General features: G+C 36.9%; 1 protein-coding gene across 2 annotated transcripts in view; it reads left to right on the plus strand.

Moving 5' to 3' along the window:
• Positions 1-23,221, plus strand: part of Mei4 (meiotic double-stranded break formation protein 4) — a 382,963-nt gene that overhangs the window by 235,958 nt on the left and 123,784 nt on the right. For both annotated transcript variants that reach the window (XM_040740027.1, XM_005073696.4), the window contains exon 2: positions 22,831-23,076. In XM_040740027.1, coding sequence (XP_040595961.1) covers positions 22,845-23,076 — 232 coding nt within the window. In that variant the 5' untranslated portion in view covers positions 22,831-22,844. The remainder of the gene's footprint in view (positions 1-22,830; positions 23,077-23,221) is intronic.

Raw genomic sequence — 23,221 nt, forward strand, 5'->3', positions numbered from 1 at the left:
GCCACTGGTGTTATGTTTAGGAAGTGGTCTCCTGTACCAACTCGTTGAAGAGTATCTCCCACTTTCTCTTCTAAAAGTTTCAGTGTGGCTGGATTTATGTTGAGATCTTTGATCCATTTGGACTTAAGTTTTGTACAAGGCGATAAACATGGATCTATCTGCAGTCTTCTGCATACCAGTACCCAGTTATGCCAGCACCATTTGTTGAAGATGCTTTCTTTTTTCCATTGTACAGTTTTAGCTTCTTTGTCAGAAATCAAGTGTTCATAGGTGTGTGGGTTAAAATTAGGGCTTTCGATTCGGTTCCATTGGTCTACCTGCCTATTTTTGTGCCAATACCAAGCTGTTTTCAGGACTATAGCTCTATAATAGAGCTTGAAGTCAGGTATGGTGATGCCTCCTGAAGTTCCTTTATTGTATAGGAATGTTTTGGCTATCCTGGGCCTTTTGTTTTTCCATATAAAGTTGATTAATGTTCTTTCCAGGTCCTTGAAGAATTGTGATGGAATTTTGATAGGGATTGCATTGAATCTGTAGACTGCTTTTGGCAAGATTGCCATTTTTATTATGTTGATCCTACCAATCCAAGAGCATGGGAGATCTTTCCATTTTCTGGTATCTTCTTTGATTTCTTTCTTTAAAGACACAAAGTTCTTGATATACAGGTCTTTAACTTCCTTGGTTAACATTATCCCCAGATATTTGATGCTGTTTTTGGCTATTGTAAAGGGTGATGTTTCTCTGATTTCTTTCTCAGTCACTTCATCATCTGTATATAATAGGGCCACTGATTTTTTTGAGTTTACCTTGTATCCTGCCACATTGCTGAAGGTGTTTATCAGCTCTAGGAGTAACCTTGCGGAGTTTTTTGGGTCACTTATGTAAACTATCATATCATCTGCAAATAGTGAAAGTTTGACTTCTTCTTTTCCTATTTGTATCCCCTTTATCTCCTTTTGTTGTCTTATTGCTGTAGCTAGAACTTCAAGTACAATATTGAAGAGATATGGAGAGAGTGGACAGCCTCGTCTTGTTCCTGATTTTAGAGGAATTGCTTTGAGTTTCTCTCCATTTAGTTTGATGTTAGCTGTTGGTTTACTGTATATTGATTTTATTATATTCGGGTACGTTCCTGTTATCCCTGATCTTTCTAGGACCTTTATCATGAAGGGGTGCTGGATTTTGTCAAAGGCTTTTTCAGCATCTAATGAGATGATCATGGGGTTTTTCTTTCGCAGATTGTTAATATGGTGGATTACATTGATAGATTTTTCTAATGTTGAACTATCCCTGCATTCCTGGGATGAAGCCTACTTGATCATGGTGGATGATTTTTCTGATGTGTTCTTGAATCTGGTTTGCAAGTATTTTATTGAGTATTTTTGCATCAATGTTCATGAGGGAAATTGGTCTATAGTTCTCTTTCTTAGTTGTGTCTTTGTGTGGCTTGGGTATCAATGTAACTGTAGCCTCATAGAAAGAGTTTGGCAGTGAGCCTCCTGCTTCTATTGTGTGGAATACTTTGAGGAGTATTGGAATGAGCTCTTCTTTGAATTTCTGGTAGAATTCTGCACTGAAGCCATCTGGGCCTGGGCTTTTTTTGTTTGGGAGACTTTTGATGACTGCTTCTATTTCATTAGGGGTTATAGGTCTGTTTAGATTATTTATCTGTTCTTGACTTAGTTTTGGCAAGTGATATCTATCCAGGAAATTGTCCATTTCCTTTAAATTTTCAAATTTTGTGGAGTACAGATTTTCAAAGTATGCCCTGATGATTCTCTGGATTTCCTCAGAGTCTGTTGTTATGTCCCCTTTTTCATCCCTGATTTTGTTAATTAGCATGCTCTCCCTCTGTCTTTTGGTTAGTTTGGACAGAAGTTTATCTATTTTGTTGATTTTCTCAAAGAACCAACTCTTTGCTTCATTGATTCTTCTCAGTGTTTTTCTGGTTTCTACTTGATTGATTTCAGCCCTCAATTTGATTATTTCCTGGCATCTGCTCCTCCTGGGGGAGTTTGCTTCTTTTTGTTCTAGAACATTCAGCTGTGCTATTAATTCTCTAGTATGACTGTTCTCCAGTTTTTTCATGTGGGCACTTAGTGCTATAAACTTTCCTCTCAGCACTGCTTTCAAAGTGTCCCATAAGTTTGTGTATGTTGTGTCTTCATTCTCATTGAAATCGAGGAAGTCTTTAATTTCTTTTTTATTTGTTCCTTTACCCAGGGATGGTGCAATTGTGCATTGTTCAGTCTCCATGAGTTTGTAGGGTTTCTGCGATTTGTGTTATTGTTGAATTCTAATGTTAATGCATGGTGGTCTGATAAGATGCAGGGGGTTATTCCAATTTTTTTGTATCTGTGGAGATTTGCTATGTTTCCTATTATGTGGTCAATTTTAGAGAAGGTTCCATGTGGTGCCGAGAAGAAGGTATATCCCTTTGTATTTGGGTGGAATGTTCTATAGATGTCTGTTAAACCCAGTTGGGTCATAACTTCTATTAGTTCTTTTGTTTCTTTGTTAAGTTTCTGTCTGGAGGTCCTGTCTAGTGGTGAGAGCGGAGTGTTGAAGTCTCCTACTATTAGTGTGTGAGATTTTATGTGCATTTTGAGCTTTAGTAATGTTTCTTTCACGAATGTAGGTGCCTTTGTATTTGGGGCGTAGATGTTTAAAATTGAGACTTCGTCTTGATGTATTTTTCCTTTGATGAATATGAAGTGTCCTTCTTCATCTCTTATGATTGATTTTAATTTGAAGTCTAATTTGTTAGATATTAGGATTGCTACACCTGCTTGTTTCTTGGGACTGTTTGATTGGAAGATCTTTTCCCAACCCTTTACTCTGAGATAACATCTGTCTTTGATGTTTCTTGTATGCAGCAGAAGGAAGGGTTCTGTCTTCGTATCCATTCTGCTAGTCTGTGTCTTTTTATAGGCAAGTTGAGGCCGTTGACATTGAGGGATATTAATGACCATTGATTGGTGATCCTTGTTTGTGCTTGATTTATTGTTAGTGAAGTTATTTTGTGTAGTTTCTCCTCCCTTTTTCTTTTGGTGTTTTGTAAAGTGTGATTATATATTGCCTGTGTCTTTGTGAATGTAGTTATCTTCCTTGGCTCTAGGTTTTCCTTCTAGCTGGATTCATGGATACATATTGTTTAAATCTGGCTTTGTCATGGAATATTTTGTTTTCTCCATCTATGGTAATTGAGAGTTTTGCTGGATATAGTAGTCTGGGCTGGCATCCTTGTTCCCTTAGCGTTTGTAGGACATCTGTCCAGGATCTTCTGGCTTTCATCATTTCCATTGAGAAGTCAGGTGTAATTCGGATAGGTCTGCCTTTGTATGTTACTTGGCCTTTTTCTTTAGCTGCTCTTAATATTTTCTCTTTACTCTGTAGGTGTGATGTTTTGATTATTATATGGCGAGGTGACTTCTTTTTCTGGTCGAGCCTATTTGGTGTTCTGTAAGATTCTTGTACTTTCATAGGCATATCTTTCTTTAGTTAGGGAAGTTTTCTTCTATGATTTTGTTGAATATGTTTTCTGTACCTTTAAGTTGAATTTCTTCACCTTCTTCTATACCTATTATTCTCAGGTTTGGCTTCTTCACGGTGTCCCATATTTCCTGGATATTTTGTGTTAAGGATTTGTTGGTTTTGAGATTTTCTTTGGTTGACGACTCTATATCCTCTAATGAGTCTTCAACACCTGAGATTCTCTCTTCTATCTCTTGTATTCTATTGGTGATACTTGCATCTGTAGTTCCTGATCATTTACCCAGCTTTTCTATTTCCAACATCCCTTCATTCTGTGTTTTCTTTATCGTTTCTATTTCAGCTTTCAATCCTTCAACTGTTTGAGTTATTTCCTTAATTTTTTTGGTTGTTTTTTCTTGGTGCTCTTTAGATTCTTTGAGAGATTTGTTTATTTCTTGAATTTTTCCCCCATTTCATGGATTTTTTTGTTTGTTTTTTCTTCTATTTCTTTAAGGGATTCCCTCATTTCTTCTTTGAGGGTCTCCATCATCTTCATGAAATAATTTTTAAGGTCTGTCTCCTCTTCTTCATCTATGTAGTGCTTTTCTGGTCTTGCTGGTGTTGGATCCCTAGATTCTGGTGGGGTCATGTTGGTGTTTCTATTGCTGAGTGATCTCTTATTCTGTCTTCTTCCCATCTCTTCTTCCAGTGGGTGCTGGTGGGGTCTTTCCGTCTCCACGGGTCTCCTTCCTTGCTGCAGCTGAAGCTGGGCATGCTGACACGGAGTTTGGGTCCTGGTAGGGCTGATGTCTTTCCTGAAGCTGGACTCGCTGGGGTTGGGGTCTTGGAGGGGCTGATGTCTTTCCTGTGTGGGCGGGTCTTCTGGATGCCAGGAGCAGCCCGGAAGATCAAGGGGGATGGGTGATGGGCGGGCGGTCCCCGCCGGAGACCCAATCTCACCTGAAGCTGGACTCGCTGGGGTTGTGGTCTTGGAGGGGCTGATGTCTTTCCTGTGTGGGCAGGTCTTACTATTGTTCTTAAATGGATTGTTCTTTCATGCATATATGTGTATGTGTCTGTGTCAGTGTCTGTGGAGGCAAGAAGGGCATTGCATATCCTGAATCTGCAAGTACAGGAGGTTGTGAAATACCCAACTTGGGTGATGGGAACTGTAACTCTGGACCCTTAACCTTAGAGCCATCACTCCAAACCCCAGTTTCTCTCTCTATTTAAAAAAAAATATTTTCTTCTTTTTGAGAATTCCATATATGCATATAATGTATTTTGATCAAATTTTCCTTAACTCCCTCAAGATTCATTCTTCCACCCCTCCCAACTGCATGCCCTCCTTATGTTTCTTTAAGCCTTCTGATTCCAGTTTGTGCTGCCCATATAATGATGAGTATAGTGGGCGTGGTGTCATCCATTGGTGTGGAAGACATGTCAGGAACCACACTCTTAAAAATGAAGCATCAACCGGGCATTGGTAGCGCATGCCTTTAATCCCAGCACTCAGGAGGCAGAGGTAGGGGGACCTCTGTGAGTTCGAGGCCAGCCTGGTCTACAGAGCGAGTTCCAGGACAGCCTCCAAAACAATACAGAGAAACCCTGTCTCGAAAAACAAAACAAAAAACCAAAAAAAAAAAAAAAAAAAAGCAGAAGAAGCATCAACTCTCAATAGCTCCATAGCTATGTGTTGGGCTTGTGATACCGTCACCCTCCCTGTGGGGCTATTGGCTGGCTTGTGCAGTCTTGTGCAGGCAACCAGAGCTGTTGTGAGTTCACAGTTGTACATGTCTTCCTGGTGCTAGTTTATCTTGCTCAGTGTATAGAACTGAGTTTGTGATTTGAAGGGAAAGCATGTGCCTGTGTGTGTCAGTTCATAATTACCCTTGAGTGTTTACATACATGTACACACTCACACTGAACACACATAGATAAAGATTTTTGGGTGTCATTTCTTTTACTAAAGACTTTAATATTTTTTAATTTGTTTTAACTTTTATTTGTATTTGAAATTTTCAACTGTCAGAAGCATTGGAAGTTCCTAGAATGAGTACTATATAAAAAGCTGTGATAAGTATTGCAATTTTTGGAATTTATTGCTAAATAGATATGTTATTAAGTTCTGCCCAACTCAGCTTTGTCAGGAAAGCTATTTCATAGTTAATAAAAGTTACTCTTGTTTCATAAAAGTAACTTTTGCAGCCTATAAAGTTATTCCTCAGTCAATCATTTAAGCAAAGTTAAATAGAAAAAGCTCCATTATGTCACCTGTTGGTCATAACTATATAATAAGGTTAATTTTAGTAAATTTGCTGATAAATTTGAAGAGATGAACCTCTCAAAAGAAAATATAGTGCATTAACCCGTTGTTTGTTTAAAAATACTGCCAGGTTTCAAAAGAGAAATTGACAAGAATATTGTGTTTGTGTGTGAGTGCGTATGTGCACATGGGTGCATATGGATGTGGAGGTCAGAGGTCTTCAGTAGCTTTCCAGACTTTTGTTTTTTGAATATAGGATCTCTTATTGAACCTTGAGATTGCCAGTTTGACTAGACTGTCTGTCCAGTAAGCCTCAGAGATCCTCCTGCCTCCACTTCCCCAGTTCTAGTAATATAGACATGTGTCAGGTTCTTGAAATTTAACAATTGTTCCAATAAGAAAATCCTGCTTACTATAAGATGGTCCAGCTGGTTGTTGCATGACTCTGATGCCCTGAGCTCAAGCCTTAGGGCCCATAGAAGATAGAAGGAGCGAACTAACTCCACAGTGTTGTCCTTTGACCTCTGCATGTGTGCCATGGCATGTGTGTGCCTGCACTCACACATACATCACACAAAGACATACAATAATAACTAAAGTTTTTTCTTATTTTTTTGGTTTTTTGAGAGAAGGTTTCTCTGTATTGTTTTGGAGCCTGTCTTGGAACTTGCTCTGTAGACCAGGCTGGCCACCATGTCTGCTATTTTTAGTATCATCGTGTTATAACTGTACTGTAAGTGTTCAAATTTGGCATTGTACTTTTTCTGGTGCTGAGCAAAAAACTGAAAGAAGAGAGAAATGAATTTATGTACATGTATATATTTTATAAGGTACTCTTAGATATACAAATCCATGTTGTAATTGAACCATTAACATTTCTCCCATGTGCCAGAACTTTATTAAGTCTTTTGCATGAGTTATCTCATTTAATTTTCATCATAGCTGTATGAGGTAGTTTGTAGCATTTGCTTTATTTTTATTTCTCAGATAAGCAAGCAGGTGTGTGGTGGAGCCTATACTTTAATCAAGCTTTCGGCCCTCAACAGCTGGAACTGTTCACTACCTATAGCACTTGGCTGGTACTTGCATAACTGCAGATTCAGAATTGGAAAAGACAATGATCAAACTGTATAGCTTTCATGTAAATGCTGAAATATGTCCCTCACTTCAGGCTCATGACTGTTCAGCTTCTGCTTGAGTAACTCCAGTAATTGGAATTTCATAATGTCACGAGACAGCACATTATTGGATAGCTCTTATAAGTAGATATCTTATTCATCTGTTTATTGCTAATTTGTCTCCACGTGTTGGTTCTAGCTCTGCTTCTGGAAAAACCCTGACTATCTATCTGTCTTTCCACTTTCTCCTGGCAGCTTTCCAAGGCTGTGCTCCAGAGCTTTGCTTCTGGCCGCTCCATCCGGGTGTGGCATTCTTAGGGGACGGGTAAAGTGGTGCTTGAGAGAACACTATGGACTCAGCCACTGCCTTTTGGCTCCTCTCTTCTAGGTCTGCATTTCCATGTCCTTTCATGTGGGTGGATCTTCTCCATGCATCGTTGCTAGGAAGTCATCTGCTAAATGGGGACATTTCTGGTTACACAGGGTTTCTCCTTGTAGCCTTGGAGCCTGTCCTGGCATTCACTCGGTAGACCAGTCTGGCCTTGAACTCACGGAGATCTGCCTGCCTCGGCCTCCCAAGTGCTGGGATTAAAGGTGTGCACTACCACTGCCTGGCTGTCTCCATTCATCTTTATCTAAGTTGTTTGTAGCTATTTATCACAATCCGAATATGTACATTTTGCTTATTTTCTTAGTATTCCTCCTGTTTGAATTAAAAAGCACTAAGTGATCTGATTCCATCATTGCCACAACCTTTGAGGACATAGTATGTGACCAACTGATATTTGTTAAAACAAATCAATGAGTTGCTATCACACTTACATTTTAGGGTGCTGTGCCCACCAAAGAGAGGAGAGATACAGCTTACATTTTAAGTTTTGAAACGAATATTAGTAACAATATAATAGTTATTAATTTGTGTTTGTATATACATGTGGACCTGATGTACGAGGGGGGGCATGCTTGCCACAGTGTGTGTGTGTCTGTGTGTGTGTGTGTCTGTGTGTGTGTCTGTGTGCCTGTAGGGCAGAGGACAGCTTTGTGTAGTCACTTCTCTCCAGTCACATTTCTATATTCCCAGGGACTGAGCTCAGGCTGCTAGACTTGCATGACAAGGTCCTTTACCCCTCTAAGCAATCTCACCAGGCTTGCTCACTTCCTTTGTAGAAGAAATGTACTCTTGGGAACTGTATTAATTTTTCTTTTGATCTTTCAGTTTCATGCACTTATTGGTCAATTAATTTCTTTGTGATCCAGGAATGTTGTCTGACAAAATAGTTGCCTGTACCACATTTCCTGGTGTTGAATAGTATTATGCTAATATTCTACAATACTAGTTATGATGAAAAGAACTTTATTATTGATTTTTATCTTTTAATGGCCCAAAGTCATAGTTTAGTGAGTAAATGTATGCTGACTTTTAGAGTATCAACAAATCATGAATTTTTTTGTGGTCTCTTTGTATCCCTTCATCTTGATTTTTTGACTGACAGCATATCTTACAGTTTTTTTTGTTCCTAAAAGTGACCACAGCCTTAGATAATTGGATATTTCTACATTAGTGTGTTTTGTTGAACCTAGTAGTTGAAGACAAATGAATAGAATAGGAAAGACAGAAGAGCTGCTGTGAAGTCTACAAAAAGGGAAGGCTCTAGGTCAGTGGTTCTCAACCTTTCTAATGCTATGACTCTTTAATACAGTTCCTCATGTTGTGGTGGCCCCCCAAACATAAAAGTATTGTTGTTGCTACTTAATCACTATAATTTTGCTACTGTTGTGAATCATAATATAGCCTTTATTTTTCTGAAGGTCTTAGGTGATTTCTGGAAAAATGTAGTTCAACCTCCAAAGGGTTGTGACCCATGGATTGAGAATGACTTCCCTAGGGACACTAGAGTATCTGCTTTTTTCCTAGGGGACAAAGTTTAGGAAACTCTCCTTGAATCCATATTTCCATAAGATGGATGTAGGATATGGTCACTAGAAGAAAGCAATTTCCCAGCGGATTTCTATTTTGTCATTAGAGTAATGCACAACAGATAGCTGACTTCAGTGGAAGAAAACAACCGAAGTCAGCAGAATGTCTCAATCTAACGGGTGATCTGTCTGTTGGTGGAGTGAACAGGGAAGGATTTCTTCATAGTCAAAAGGTGACTTGGGATGTGGAGGGAAGAGAGAGATATACTTTCCATAACCAGACAGCTGACTCTAGACCTATGAATTATTGACATGTACTGTTATTGTTGTTGAATGTTTGCACATCTACGCAGATCAAATGATGCTGTCAGCCATTAGTGCTGTGTAAGACTGTTCTGAATTTAAATCTGCAGAGTCATGATTGACAAGGTGCAGGAAAACTCTAGAGGCTGCTTACTTACAGTTATTTTTAATGGGTTTAGAAATGTTTTTAATAACAAGGGGGCTTTTAGCAGCATACTAAGAATCTATCACCAATAAACACAAAAGCTTTGCAAGTATGTCTGGTAAGGCAGATGATGACCAATGAATGAGTCCACTGTATCTTTACATACCATTTTATATCTGAATGGGAGGGATATATATTTTAGGATAATATGTATTTGTCATGGGTATATGAAAATAGCTTAAGGTTTTTGTGAAGTATATTAGAATGAAAATGATTTCACCAAGGATATAATTTCAGTATAAACCTTAATTAGTAAGAGCAATCATGTCGAAGCTTTTGTTAAGCTAACAGATACCGTTGTTTGGAAATGAACATTAAGGTACGGATGTGAATAATTGTTTTTTGCATTACATAAAGCTATAATTTAAATTGGTCTCACAGACTGCTGTTAAGGAGGTAGGGAGGACTGGTCACTATAGTGGCTAAACGGATATGGAAAACAAGAGCAAAAGTAAGGGATTATATAGTCAGAAACTTCTCAGACTGCTTTCTCTCTCCCAGATAAAAGCAGTGTCATGGTGTAGTTCTGCATGACAGGTGTTACTGTAACTTACCATTTTCACTCCTAATTTGTTCATTTCTGTGTGTTCGTGCAGACAACACAGCTGGTGTGCCGTCAGATGGCAACTTGAGGAAGTTCTCTCCTCTCCTACCATATGGTCCCTGTGATTAAACTTAGGTTCTTTTGGCTTGGCACCAAGTGCCTTACTGTTCCCCGCCCCTGATTAAGACTCAATCTTAAAGATTACTCTTACTATTGTATTTTCCATCTACTGACTGCAGTGCAATGCAAAGATTGCTCTGAGACATTCAGCAAGGAAAGGGCGGCGAATGGTTTGAGTTCTGTGGCTCAGGCCTTCCACTAGATGGTCTAGTTGAGTATTGTCTCTGTTCTTACACCTTTGAGTACTAATGTAGCCTTCATTAGGCGGTCAATTCTACTGGATAGAAACAGTAACTCTGCTGGTCCTTGATTAGGATCTCAAACTGTTTTTAGCGTCACTGTGAGCTTGGATAAACATTGGGGGCTGCCCTGTCTAAGAAGATGTCCAGGAAGAGGTGGATTTTACCTTATGCTTTTAGCTTCTTACCACAGTATATTGTAGGTTTTAGTGTGCAGGTTCTGGTAAGCTTTCTATATCTTCTTTATATTTAAAGGGTTTTGAGAGCAATTTAGAAATAGTCCAAGTGCACTTTTAATGTGGGAGTACACACCACAAACACTATCTTTCTAATGTATCATCAGCATATATGTTGAAGGATGAGTTCATAGGCCTCAGGTAAAACTGAAGGGAATATTCTGCTGAAGAAAACACAACAGTGCTTTAAAATGGTAAGTCTTTACATTTCTTGGTAGCATTTATAGTAAATGCTTCCTTCAGAAATTGGGCTATGTTTAAATATCTGAACTATATGAATTTGTTATTCAGATTCCATCATTTGGCATCCACTTTAAAACACTCCTGAGTTTACCCAGCCTTAAAAAATGAGTATATATTGTAACATTTTCAGATATACAGAAAGGCAAAAGAGGTACAATAATCACAAATTGGTGTGGCTACTTCCCTGCTTTAAAACGAACTCTAAAAGTGGGGACAGGAGACATTTGACATCACTGGTAAGTTCCTTTCTCTTTAATCTGGGGTATAGTCTACCTAGTGTGGAGGCTAAGGCAGTTCTACTTTATTTTTCACTACTTAAGCTTACTTGTTTAAATACATCAATTTGTTTAGCTGTGATTATATTAGTAAATCTTTAGGTCATGGAGCACTTTTATTATATATAGTGAAGTTATGAATACTTGAACATTTCTCTGTTCTATAAAGCCTGTAGTTTGTGTTTACATAGTATTTTTTATGAGTAGCTTTTTGATAGATTTTGCCCACTTTTTCTAATATGGTTTCACTGTCCTATTGATTCACATATATTCTTTTGATATAAATATTAATCTCTTATTTAAATATGTATTGAGACTTTATGTACTCAAATCATTGCTTATTTTTCTCTTTTTATGGTAACTCAGTGGACAATAGTTTGACATTTTAATGCAGTAGAATTTATAATTTTTCTATACTATAGTTTATGTTCTTTTTTGTTTTAAAAGACTTCTGTAATGAGGTAGTAAAACTTAAATATACTCTACAACATTGCAAATGCTATAGATGAAAATAGTAATTATGATCATTTTAAAAAAATTGAAGACACAAAAATTGGCCTATCATACCCAATTAGAATATTATTTAACAGTACTATTTTAGTTAACACAAGATAAAGTACAATATGGTGCCATCAATATTATATACATAAGTTTACTCTTCAAACTAGATCTTTTATATAGATAAGTCTTTAGGGCTAAGAATCTGTAGAAGGGTTCCTGCTGCCCAGTCCCTCCACCCTTCAGTCCCAAGTAAGCACACAGAGGCTCATATTAATTATAAACTGTTTACCCAATGCTCAGACTTCTTATTTCTTAGATTTCTCTTAATTATTAACCCATAACTATTAATCTATATGTTTCTACATGACCTTATTTTACTGGAGAATGCCCAGAGTCCCATCTTCCTAGAAGCTACATGGCATTTTGCTGGAGGCCTCTCTCTGCCTTCCTCTTCCCAGAATTCTCCTAATCTTGTATCCCCACCTATACTTTCTGCCTGGCTACTGGCCAATCAGCATTTATTCATCAACCAGTAAGAAAAACATATTCATAGCATACAGGACATCCCCCATCAAGAATCTATTGCTGAACCACTTGCTTACAAAATTTAGATTATTAGCGGTTTACTAATGTATCAAAATGTGCATGTGTATATATCCATATTTCCTTATGCATTGTTCTAATTTGCCCTCCCTCCTCTGTCCTCTTTAGTCCCACCACCTGCTTCTTCTGGCATTCCCTTTCTCCCCTCCCTCCCGCCCTTCTTTCTGCTTTTGTGTCATCACATTCTTTCTTTTTTTTCCTCTGTCTCCTCCCCCTTTTCACGATCTCTTTTCTCATGGTTTCTTCTGCACTTCTTTCAGGACCTATGCTCATGAATACTGTCTGCACATACACACACATTCATAAATTTAAGTCTAGAATTGAATATGAGAAAAAATATGCATTATTTTTCTAAATCTGTTTTATTTCTCTCCTTTTACATGGAAGGCCATGGTTTCATTTTCTGTAATAGCTGAAAAATTTCATTTGTGCCTGTGATGTGCACATGTGTGTAAGTTTTTGATATTTTCTTTATCCATTTATGTATTGATAGACAGGTAGACAAGTTTATACTTCCTAGCTATTGTGAGTGATGTAGCAATTATCATGTGTGGATATTTGGTGTTTATTGTCTGTGTTTTTTAATATATGACTTAGGTTTATGAAGCTAAAATTGTAATCTAGTTTGCCTTGAAATATAAATCCAAGCAGGAAAAAGGATTATTAGAGTGTCTTAGAAAAATGAAGCCCTGAAAAGGCCATGAAACACTGTCAGTCGCTGTCAGGAATTTGTAGTTCTCTTCCTGAGATTTCAGAGGAACAGAACATGTTTTCAGAGTTAAAAATGAGTACTAAGGAAAATGTTTCTGTGTGCTTCCTCATTTTTTCTTGAGTGCATACCCTCAGATTATACAGAAATAAAGTTCAAGTTGGTGTTACATACTAGTAAAAAGGTTTTTTGTTTGTTTGTTTTTGGTAATGCAGTATTTACAAATTGGGTCTTATTAGGATGGGTTCACATTTATGCATTCTGGAAAGTCGCTTCTTTATCCTCCTTCTAATCTTTTACCCTCCAAAGCTGAGTACCGGGCTAAGCGGGTCCTCAGGAAGCAGCTGCTTCTTTCTCCCAGGAGCTCTACTTTTTCTGGCTTTTCTTTTTCTAGTCTATGTTTTGCATAGTCTCTTCATTTTATGATCTGTAGTTTTTTTCTTAGATCTAGATTATAGCGTTTAAAGCATACAAAAATTTGTAGAGTTTATGGGCTTGAGTCAAAGAGTTTCTCAGATGTTTTATATACCTTGCAGTTGACATGGGTTTGGTTTTGTTTTTTGGTATACCTATTTCATTTTATGAAATAGCAGTGTGACTGAGAGGCACTGATAATTCTTCTAAATATTTTAAATACTGATCATTCTTCTAAACATTGTAAAAATGCGTGTAAGTAGTAACCCTATCCACCCATTTCCTTTATGGATATATGAAGTAGAATCTGATGGTGACATAATATATGATGTTGTGGAAGCCCCTGCACTTTTTGGTAATTTGTAAAATGTCTGTGATACATCGTTTCCATGTGTGTTCCTGCAACAATATGAAGAAAATACATTTTGTGGCCAAGAAAAAAACGGGAAGAAGCTGGGGGGGGGTGGCTTATAAAACGAAACCAGTAAAAAAGTATCATGAGGCTTATATACTTAAAGTCTATGATTAGTTAACTCTCTCTCTCTCTCTTTTAACAAGGAAGAAATGATAACTGGCTTGTTTTGATGGGATTGGAACAGAAATAGAAAGAAAGAAAAAAAGAAATCTGAATAGGCAGTGTTGTTTTATCTTTACCAGCCTCCCATCACCCACACTCTGTTAGAAAGGCTTTTAAAGCTGCCTTCATAATTAAAGTAGACAGAGCTGAAATCTTGACTAACTCCTGATTCTTTTATGTAAAACTTCACATGATGTTAATCTGCTGAGAACTTCACAGTAACTGTGTGCTGAAACTATAACAATAATTAGGGAATTTGTCAGCTGGATCGAATCCAGAAATTAAATGTTATACATTGTCCAAACTTTAGTGAACTAATTATTTTAAAAATCTCATAATAACTTACTGTTTCATTATTTCCAGTGCTCTGCTGACCCAATATGATATTTGATGAATACATATTTCCCTATCATAGTTCATAGGTATTTCCTTTTCTATTTTTACTTTTCTGATCACATTCATCTCAGTGGCTTAAGGAATGCTTTACTAGTGACTTTTAGCTTGTTTGATTGGACTAAATAAAGCTCTGCAGGTTCTTTCTAAGTCAGTGGTCCTCAGCCTTCCTAAAGCTTGATCTTTTTATACAGTATCTCAAGTTGTGGTGACTGTAAACCATAAAATAACTTTTGTTGTTACCTCATAACTGTCATTTTGCTATTGTTATGAATCATAATTCAAATATCTGTGTTTTCCTATGGTCTGAGGTGACTCTTATGAAAAGGTTGTTTGACTCCCAAAGGGGTAGTGACCCATAGGTGGAGAACTGATGTTTTAAAACCAACTTCCATTTTCTATTTCTGAAATTTACCTTTATTTTCCTACATCTCATAATCAATGATTATTCCATATGTGACAATTATGTTGTTTAGTTTAATAAGCAAGTATGCATCGGAATGTTTTGACATTTGTTCATATTGAGAAATCAGTAAATCATACTAGTTCATATGGTCCCATAAGTGAGTTTTGAGATAAAAGTATTTAAGATCTATCGTAGCAACTCTAGTTTGTATTGTTATTAATGATGGTCTCCACGATATTCCTAAAGTCCCAACAATTTACTTACTCCAAGAACAAGTTTGTTTCTTAATTAACATCTCATGACTACCTATCAGTAATCATTCTGTTCTCGGCTTTCATATATTTCACTTTTTTAAACTGTTGACTTAGTTTATATCTCCTTTATCTTCCTCTCCTTTCCTTTGTTCCTGACCCAAAATGATACTGCATTTGTCTTTCTGTCCTAGTTTATTTCATTTACAATGTGTTTCATTGTAAATGGCAGAGTTTCTCAAATGGCAGAATTTCTTTCTTTTTCAAAACTTAATATTATTCCACAATACATACATACATGATATACTTCTTTCTCATTCATTTGACAGGCAAACTCCTACTGTCTTTGGATATTTGGAGTGCTTCTTCTCTCTTATTTTTCTCTTCTTATATTTTCTTCTTTTTTCTTTTCTTTCCCTTCCCACATTCCATCCTTCACCTCTCCCTCCCTCCCTCCCTCCCTCCTCTTCTCCTCCTTCTTTCTCTCTGTTCCTTCTCATCTCCTTTTTTTTGGTTGCAGTATTTGTGATGTAGCTCAGTGTAAGGTGGGCTCTCTAGCACAGAGCTACACTTGCTTAGAATCTTGTCTTCTGGGTAATTCATTCTCCCAAGCAAGAAATAGTATCTCATTGTATATATAACCTGTATTCCTCTGATGATTGATAGTATAGAGCATTTTATCATGTTTCCGTTACCTATTTGTATGTCTTCTTTTGACAAGTCTATTCAGGCTCTGCCCACATATTTTTGGGTTGTTTTCTTTCTGATGAAGTGAGTTCTTTTCACATCTGGCACATATAATCTATTATTATCAGGTGCATTTTTCCCAATACATATATTTTATTTTTATTCTCTTTATTGTTACATTGGCTTACAGACATTCTTAGTATGATACAATGATCCCTTTTCTATTTTTTTGCCTTTGTTCTGCAATCATACTTGAAAACTCTTAACATAAATGTAAAAACATCTTTTGTATGTGTTTTCTTACAGTATATTTAAAATTTCAGCTTTCACATTTAAGTATTGAGTGGACTTTGAGGTATTTTATGTATGTGTTTGGATGAGTACTTTGTTTTTATAAATAATTGTATAATTTTTAAGTTTCATACCTATTATTTTATTAGTTCTTTGAAAATTTCATAGAATGTATTTTGGTCGTATTTACCTCCTGTCCCCCAATTCTTGAGTCTACCCACTCTTTCCCTATCTACCAACTTTGTGTTCTCTCTCTTTTTTTTTTTTTTTATTTAAACCTACTGAGTAAATTTGTGCTGAGCCTAAGTGTATGAGTCTCGGATGTGTGGCCTCCCACTGGAGCGTAAACTGGCTTACCAGGTGCCATACTTCTAAAGAAAACTGACTCTTCTTGTCTTAGCAGCTATCAATTCCCTAAGAAATCTCAGCTCGGGTCTTTCTTTCACCTCCCTTCTCCATGATGGAATTTTTCTATTTTGAACTTGCATAGACCTTACACTGATGTCACAACTGCTGTAAGTTATGAACAAATATCCCGTTATGTCTGGATAACACTGTTTCCTTGTAGCCATGGTTCATGTCTCGCTCTTAAAATCTTTATTACCCCTGTCCCACAATGGTCCCTGAGCTTTGGGAGGAGGAGTTGCAATACAGGTGTCCTAGTTAGGATGGGCATTCTGTGGTGCCTTGTTCTCCATGCTTTGACCAGTTGTGGGTCCCTGTGCTAGTTACCACCTACTGCAAATAGATGCTTCTCTGATGAGGGTGGAGTGCTGCATTAATATATAGGTCCAGTGTGTCACGTTATTAGAAGTCAGTCTAACAGTGTGCCCATTTAGCAGAATAATAGCAGTAGGCTCTCTTCTAGGGCCCGTGACCCATATAACCACAGGTTATTTGCCTCAGGAACCATGCCAAGTGTGGCTTTCATCTTGTGAAGTGCTCCGTAGATTGATTTAGAAGTGGATAAACTTCCCATGATATATGTGCCACTGTAGCACTCGTGGGCATGTCTTGCTGGTTATTATTTAGTTCCCAGGGCTCACTGCTGGGCGATATTGATTGTTGATTTTCTCCTCTGGCAGTGTGCATATCATCTTCTAGCGCTATGAACACTGCCAGTAAGGATGAAGCTTCCAGGTCAGTGCCAGGTTTTTCTATGTACTCAGTTATGTGGTATCTTCAGCAAGTCTTAACCGCTAAGTTCTGGAGGTGACCATGATCATTAGCAATATCCTGTGATATCTGGGCATCTGTATTACCTTACTGACCAACCACTCCAGAAAAAGTAAACTATTTCTGTCACTGGGCATCTTATTTGTTAGCCCGTGGTGTCTAATAGGGGGATTGTTGCCATGGTAAAGCATGGATATGTATATATGGGAGCTTCTACAGTAGTAGATTCCTCTATGACCGTTTGAAAGACATTTAGCTCTGTTTATCCCTCCTCATGTGTTCCCTCCTCTATTCTACCCTTGTACTCCCCACCCCAATTTAGCTGTTCCTGTTTTATTCCTTTTTTTAAATAGTCCTAGAAGCTCTACATTGAAAGTGTGGCATAGGAGAAATTTCTATAGGATTAATACTGTTTATCCCTCCTCATGGGTTCCCTCCTCTATTCTACCCTTGTACTCCCCACCCCAATTTAGTTGTTCCTGTTTTATTCCTTTTTTAAATAATCCTAGAAGCTCTACATTGAAAAGTGTGGCATAGGAGAAATTTCTATAGGATTAATACTGAGGCAATTGTATGTTTTACATGTTTATTGTGAAAATTTTGGAACATAAGATGATATAAACAAGGAATTATTGTCACTCATTCTCAGCTCACTCAATGTTTAAATCTGTCTTCTTTTGCCTTTTTATTTCCATTTCTTTTATTCTTCTTTTGTTCATTTTCTTCTTTTCCAGTTTTGTTTCCAGTTTCCATAAATGTTTTCTATTAGAATTTTTGAAAAAGACATTTTTCTAATTTCTGTTCTACTTTATATTCAATGCCTTAAGTGTTGGTAATGTTTTCCCATATTTAAAAATCGAAAAGAACATTTTCTTCATTTTTATGTATTATAATAATAATAATTTAATCATTGTTATTAGCTGTTCAATCTGGTGACAGGTTTTTTTGGTTTTAATAATCAGAATGTCCTATGAGTCATTTATGGGAGTAAATTTTCATATGTAGCCATGAATACTTTGTAAAGGCAAAACCAAGGGTCTTACCCTTTTGTAGATGCTTAGAACATATTAGCATTGGTTTTTGTGAATAATTATCTATTTTAAATTCTTACTAGTATGATAGAGGAGTGAGCTGTGACTTTTGTTATTATAGGATTTTTATCAGTTCTTGTAAATTAAGCAACTTTAGAATCTTGAATTATACTTCAAAACAGTTTAGGTAGGTCAGAAGTTTTGATCATCAATATCATATTACAATTCATTATGGAAACAGAAGAGGGAGGGCTAGTACAGGTATAAAAACCATGTTGACAGAGTAGCATTCATTGTCAGGTGGAGAACCCAGGGACTATAGGGATCCTCTAGATTAGTATTCCACAGCTCAGTAGAGGCTTTTTATGGTAAGGGCTGCTCACAAGTGGAAAGAAAAAATCCCATACAAACTAATGTGTATAATATATAACTATCAAATTTTGTATTTCAAACTACTAAGAATTCAAAGATACTACAAACTTGCTTTGGGAACATTAAATGTTCATTTTAATTATTTACTGTAATTGACTATAAATTGAATATAAAAAGTCTTCTCTCTGAGTATAGATAAGAACTTAAAGTACTTTGCAATTACAACAACAAATTCTCCAGCTACCAATGGGGGTGTCCAACAATTCAGTTTATTTCTGAACCCTCTAACCCAGACACAATGTTAAACTTCACAGGTGTGTTGGCCCAGTTACAAAGACTACCGCAAGATCAGGTGCTTGATGCAGTACCTTCAGACTACCTGTGAACTGTCCACCTAAATAATCAGAAAGGAAGTATGCTTTTTAGTGTTTGCCACAAAGGATTCATGTGTGGAATATGATTTTAAGATGTGTTACATTCATTTATGCTGTGGAATATTTAATTATGCAGATATGTTACATTCTTTTATGTTGCATCTGTTTAATGATGTAAAGCTTTTTAAAATACCTGATTGGTCTAATAAAGAGCTGGATGGTCAGTAGCAGAGTAGCAGAAAGGATAGGTGGGGCTCGAACACAGAATAAATAGGAGGAGAAATCTGGGAAGAGAAGACCAAGGAGGGAGAAAAGGAGGAGAGGAGGATATCAGGGGCTAGCCACCCAGCTACACAGCCAGCTACAGAGTAAGAAGTGAAGAACAGTATATGGAGTAGAGAAAGATAAAAGCCCAGAAGCAAAAGATAGAAGAGATAATTTAACAAAAGCTGCCTAGGAATAAGGCAAGGTAAGACCGGACATTCATAAGAAAAAAGTAGTTCTGTATTTATTTGCTGAGTGGTGGGCCTCCTCCAAGAGCAAGGAGTGAAAAAAAAACAAAAACAAAAACCAACAGCAACAACAAAAACGAGATTCATGCCAGGAATGAATGGAGGGATACCAATGGTCGTTGTGGTTTGGAATGCACAAAGCTGTGGTACTCATTTTCTGTACAATATCCTCTTGATGTCTTTATTAGCCTGGAAGCTCTCTTTCCTCCATTGTTCAAAGCTTTCCCCCCTTATTTGCTGCTCTAGGTTATCACTAGGTAGACATGATCCATTATTATCCCAACCTTCTGTCTCTGCTCTTCCCCTGATGTCGAGGTGGTAGTTGCTAATGACAGTTCCATTTGTCTAGCTATGTGTTGTGTCTCTGGCACTCAGTTCGTATTTGGAAACATTCTGGGAGTTACCTCATTATAATATAAGTATCTGTTGCCATTTGGGCATTTCTAATCCAGAGGACTCAGGAGCTTTGTGTCAAAAACTGGGGACAAATGCCAAATATATATTTTGTATGTTATAGAAGCTCTTAGTTTGATATGGCTCTTAGTTTGATAAAAGGACACAACACACACACACACACACACACACACACACACACACACACACGTATCAATCCCAGGAGCCCAGTATGTTTGGTTGTATTTTGGAGTCTGCATGTGTTTTCAGTTTGATTTATATGTCACAGCTCTGCACCAGGCATTTCTATCAGCAATTGTGTCTCCTCATTTGCGATTCAATTCTCATTAATGTTCAGACCCTGAGTTAGTAACAAACCAAAGGACTTAGCAGTTTGATCTTTTTTTCTGATTAATGATAGCATAATTTACAGCCACATCTCATACAAATACTGAAAATCAGAACATGAAGTCAATCAAATGAATTAAAGCAATTAAGTATTACTGAAAGATGTTTGGGGAGTTGACTTTTTTTATGATCTAGCGGAACTTTTTAATCTGATGTTACCAAACTGCTTTTCTAGGTTATATTCCCACTATACACATTTGAATTTGATAATTTTTTCTAACTGAAACAAATTGTAATAGCTTCTAATTGTGTGTGTAGGGGGTGTCAATATTGTTTAATATACAAGCAAGGTTCCTTCTTCAGGGGAGATCATCATGTGACTGTAATCTGCATGCAAAGTGCTTCTCTGAGACTAACAAATGTCTGAGCCCTTAGCCCTATCCCTGACACAACAGATGGATGATGAACCAGCAAGTGGAATGGCCGTTGCCAAAGTCAGAATTAGTGGGGTTGTAATTCTAATCGGTATGTCTGTCTCACTAGCGTGTAGACTTCAGCAGTGGCGACAGGTTCCAAAAGTGTCACTGTGCTTTCATTTTGAAAATGTATTCTTTAATAATTTAATATGTTATGATATGCGATCACCGAGAATAATTAGGATAACAGACAGATTAAATTTTAACAATCAATAGTTCTACAGTTACATAAAGTACTAATTTGCAGCTTTCGTGTTTCTCTTTCTTATGTAATTGGGGCCCTTACTATATTTAGATTTTCATGTTTTCATGTACTTCAGTCAGTTCATCATTAATATTTTCACATCCAAATAAAACATTCCCTACTAATACCTATTTTTGATGTCTAAGTTGTAGTCACCTTTATAATCATGACTTTATATGCTTAAGTATTCAATTGTCAACCCCAGTTTTCAATATAAAAGCACTGATGTAAGGAGCATATTACATATAGAGTTTTCTGTTTAGCACAGTTTTAGTGACTTATTAAGGGCTGGGGAGGTTGATCAGTTATCAATCATGGTGACTCAAGTTCAGATCTCCAAGCCCCATCTAAAAAGCAGGTGTGTTTGTGTGTCTATAATCTTAGTGCTGGGGAGGCAGAGATAAGAGGATCCCTGGGCTTTAATGGTCAGCTTGTTTAACTAATGGGCAAGATCCTTGGGTCATTGAGAGAGACTCCGTCTCAAAAAATAACCAAGGAATTGATAAAGAAGACACCCAACATTGATCTCTGGATTTCACATGTGCATGCATAATTAGGGTGCTTGTCACAGTGTGCCATTTTGTTTCCTAATGCCAGGATATCCGATAGGTTCATGTGGGGGCAAATCTGAGGAGTGTGATGAATTCTCAGATCGTTTAAAAGGGAAGTGCGTTAATAAATTATCCAGGAAGGCCTCAGATAGCCATAAGGGAGCTGGGGCATCATAACTGGTTGAAATTCATTAGGAGAGATTTGAATGGAAAAGAACTTGGGTAGTGTATCTTTACTGTATTAGAGGATTGGCCTAAGAAATTGAAGTTAAGAAAATATAGGGTATAATGTGAAATTTTGTTAGGAGGATCAATGTGGTAACCAGATACTCTGAATATTTTGAAACATTACCTGGTCATCTCTGAGCTTTGGGAAAATGGGTTCTAGGATCCCCTCAAATATAAAAATATTTAAATGCACAAGTCCACCTTATAAAATATTATACTATTCCCATATAATCTATGCACATCTTCCTTTGTATTTCAAGCCATCATTATGATACCTAACCATGTGAATACTATGAAGAGTCGTTGTATGGCACTAAGTAATAACAGACACAATAATCTGTACATGTTCAAAATAGGTAGAAGGTTTTATTCAAATAGATGTGATCTGTAGTTAACTGAATATATGCAACAAAAGTAGAAACTGTAGTTATGAGCAACTACTGTACATTAATTACATAGAAAACATTTTTAGAGTAGGTTTTATGTTCAGAGCCTCTGTGGTAACCCAGTAAAATATAGAGGAAGCCAAAATGTACTGACCCTTCACTGTAAATGAAGATTAAACTAATTAATAAAACTAAGGTCAGTCGTACACCATGTTTTCCCTTTCAGCATATTCCTATTGCAAGACTGAAATGTTAATCGTTTGGAGAAGTATACTCGTGGCAGCAATTGGAGTAGCTGGAAGTTCAGGATCAAACAACTTCAACAATGCAAATATTTGAAAGATTTTTTTTTGCTTATTTGAAGTTATAATGTAATTACATTAATTCCCCCTTCCCATTCCTCCCTCAAAAGCTTCTCATATACCCCTCCTTGCTTTCTTTGGAATTTATTTCCTCCTTATTCGTTAATTGTTTTTCCATGCATATGTGTATATGTATATACATGTTGCTAAAAGCAACATGCTCAGCCTATATAATGTTATTCATCTGTATGCTTCTGGGGCTCACCATTTGGACTAGATAGTCAGTTGTCGTATTCTTCCCTGGGGAAGACGGTTTCCTCCACTCTCAGTATTTCTTACTTTCCTGTAGCTCTTTGTATCTAGTTGAGGACTCTGAGATATTCTTTTCTAGTAATGTCAGAAGCTATACCCATAATGTCTCACTAATGTAACTAGTTAAACATGAGTTGAACAAGGGCAACAATAGACACACTAAGTGGACAGTGAAAACTCATGAGGTCTCATACTAATTTTTTAATTCCTGCGAATTTTTTTTGTTACTTGGAACTAATTTATATTATAAACTTTTTAATTAGCACTCCCCTGAAAGATCAATTTTTTTTTCAAATAAAGCACTCTGTGAAAGTTAAAAGTAAATTTTGTAATTCTTTTTCATTATATGATAGGGACAAAAGGCAAGATGGATGTTCAGACGTGGTATTTGAAAACTTCAAAGCTGGCACTGGCTTTGGCAATTATCCACTCAAAACCAGCAGACAGAAGCAGCAGAGAATACACAGAGCATCTTGCCACCTTGGTGGCCCAGAAGGAGTCCAAATGTAAATCAAAAGTTGAAGCTTTAGAAGCTGAAGTTCTACAATTACGTCAACAACTTTTCCTCAGCAGGATTTCCTCAGGGTTGTTTAAGAATGGTGAGTATGTGAAATAAATCAGTTTTCAGTAATTTATAAACCGATTATCACCATAATTCACTAGAAATTTATCACAAAAATCTGAGAATGTTTATTTCCCTCTTTTGCCCTGTATAACTTTAGTTATTTTGTTTTCGTTTTGTTT

Source organism: Mesocricetus auratus, unplaced genomic scaffold (assembly GCF_017639785.1).
Source record: "Mesocricetus auratus isolate SY011 unplaced genomic scaffold, BCM_Maur_2.0 Super-Scaffold_100691, whole genome shotgun sequence".
Lineage (NCBI taxonomy): Eukaryota > Metazoa > Chordata > Mammalia > Rodentia > Cricetidae > Mesocricetus > Mesocricetus auratus.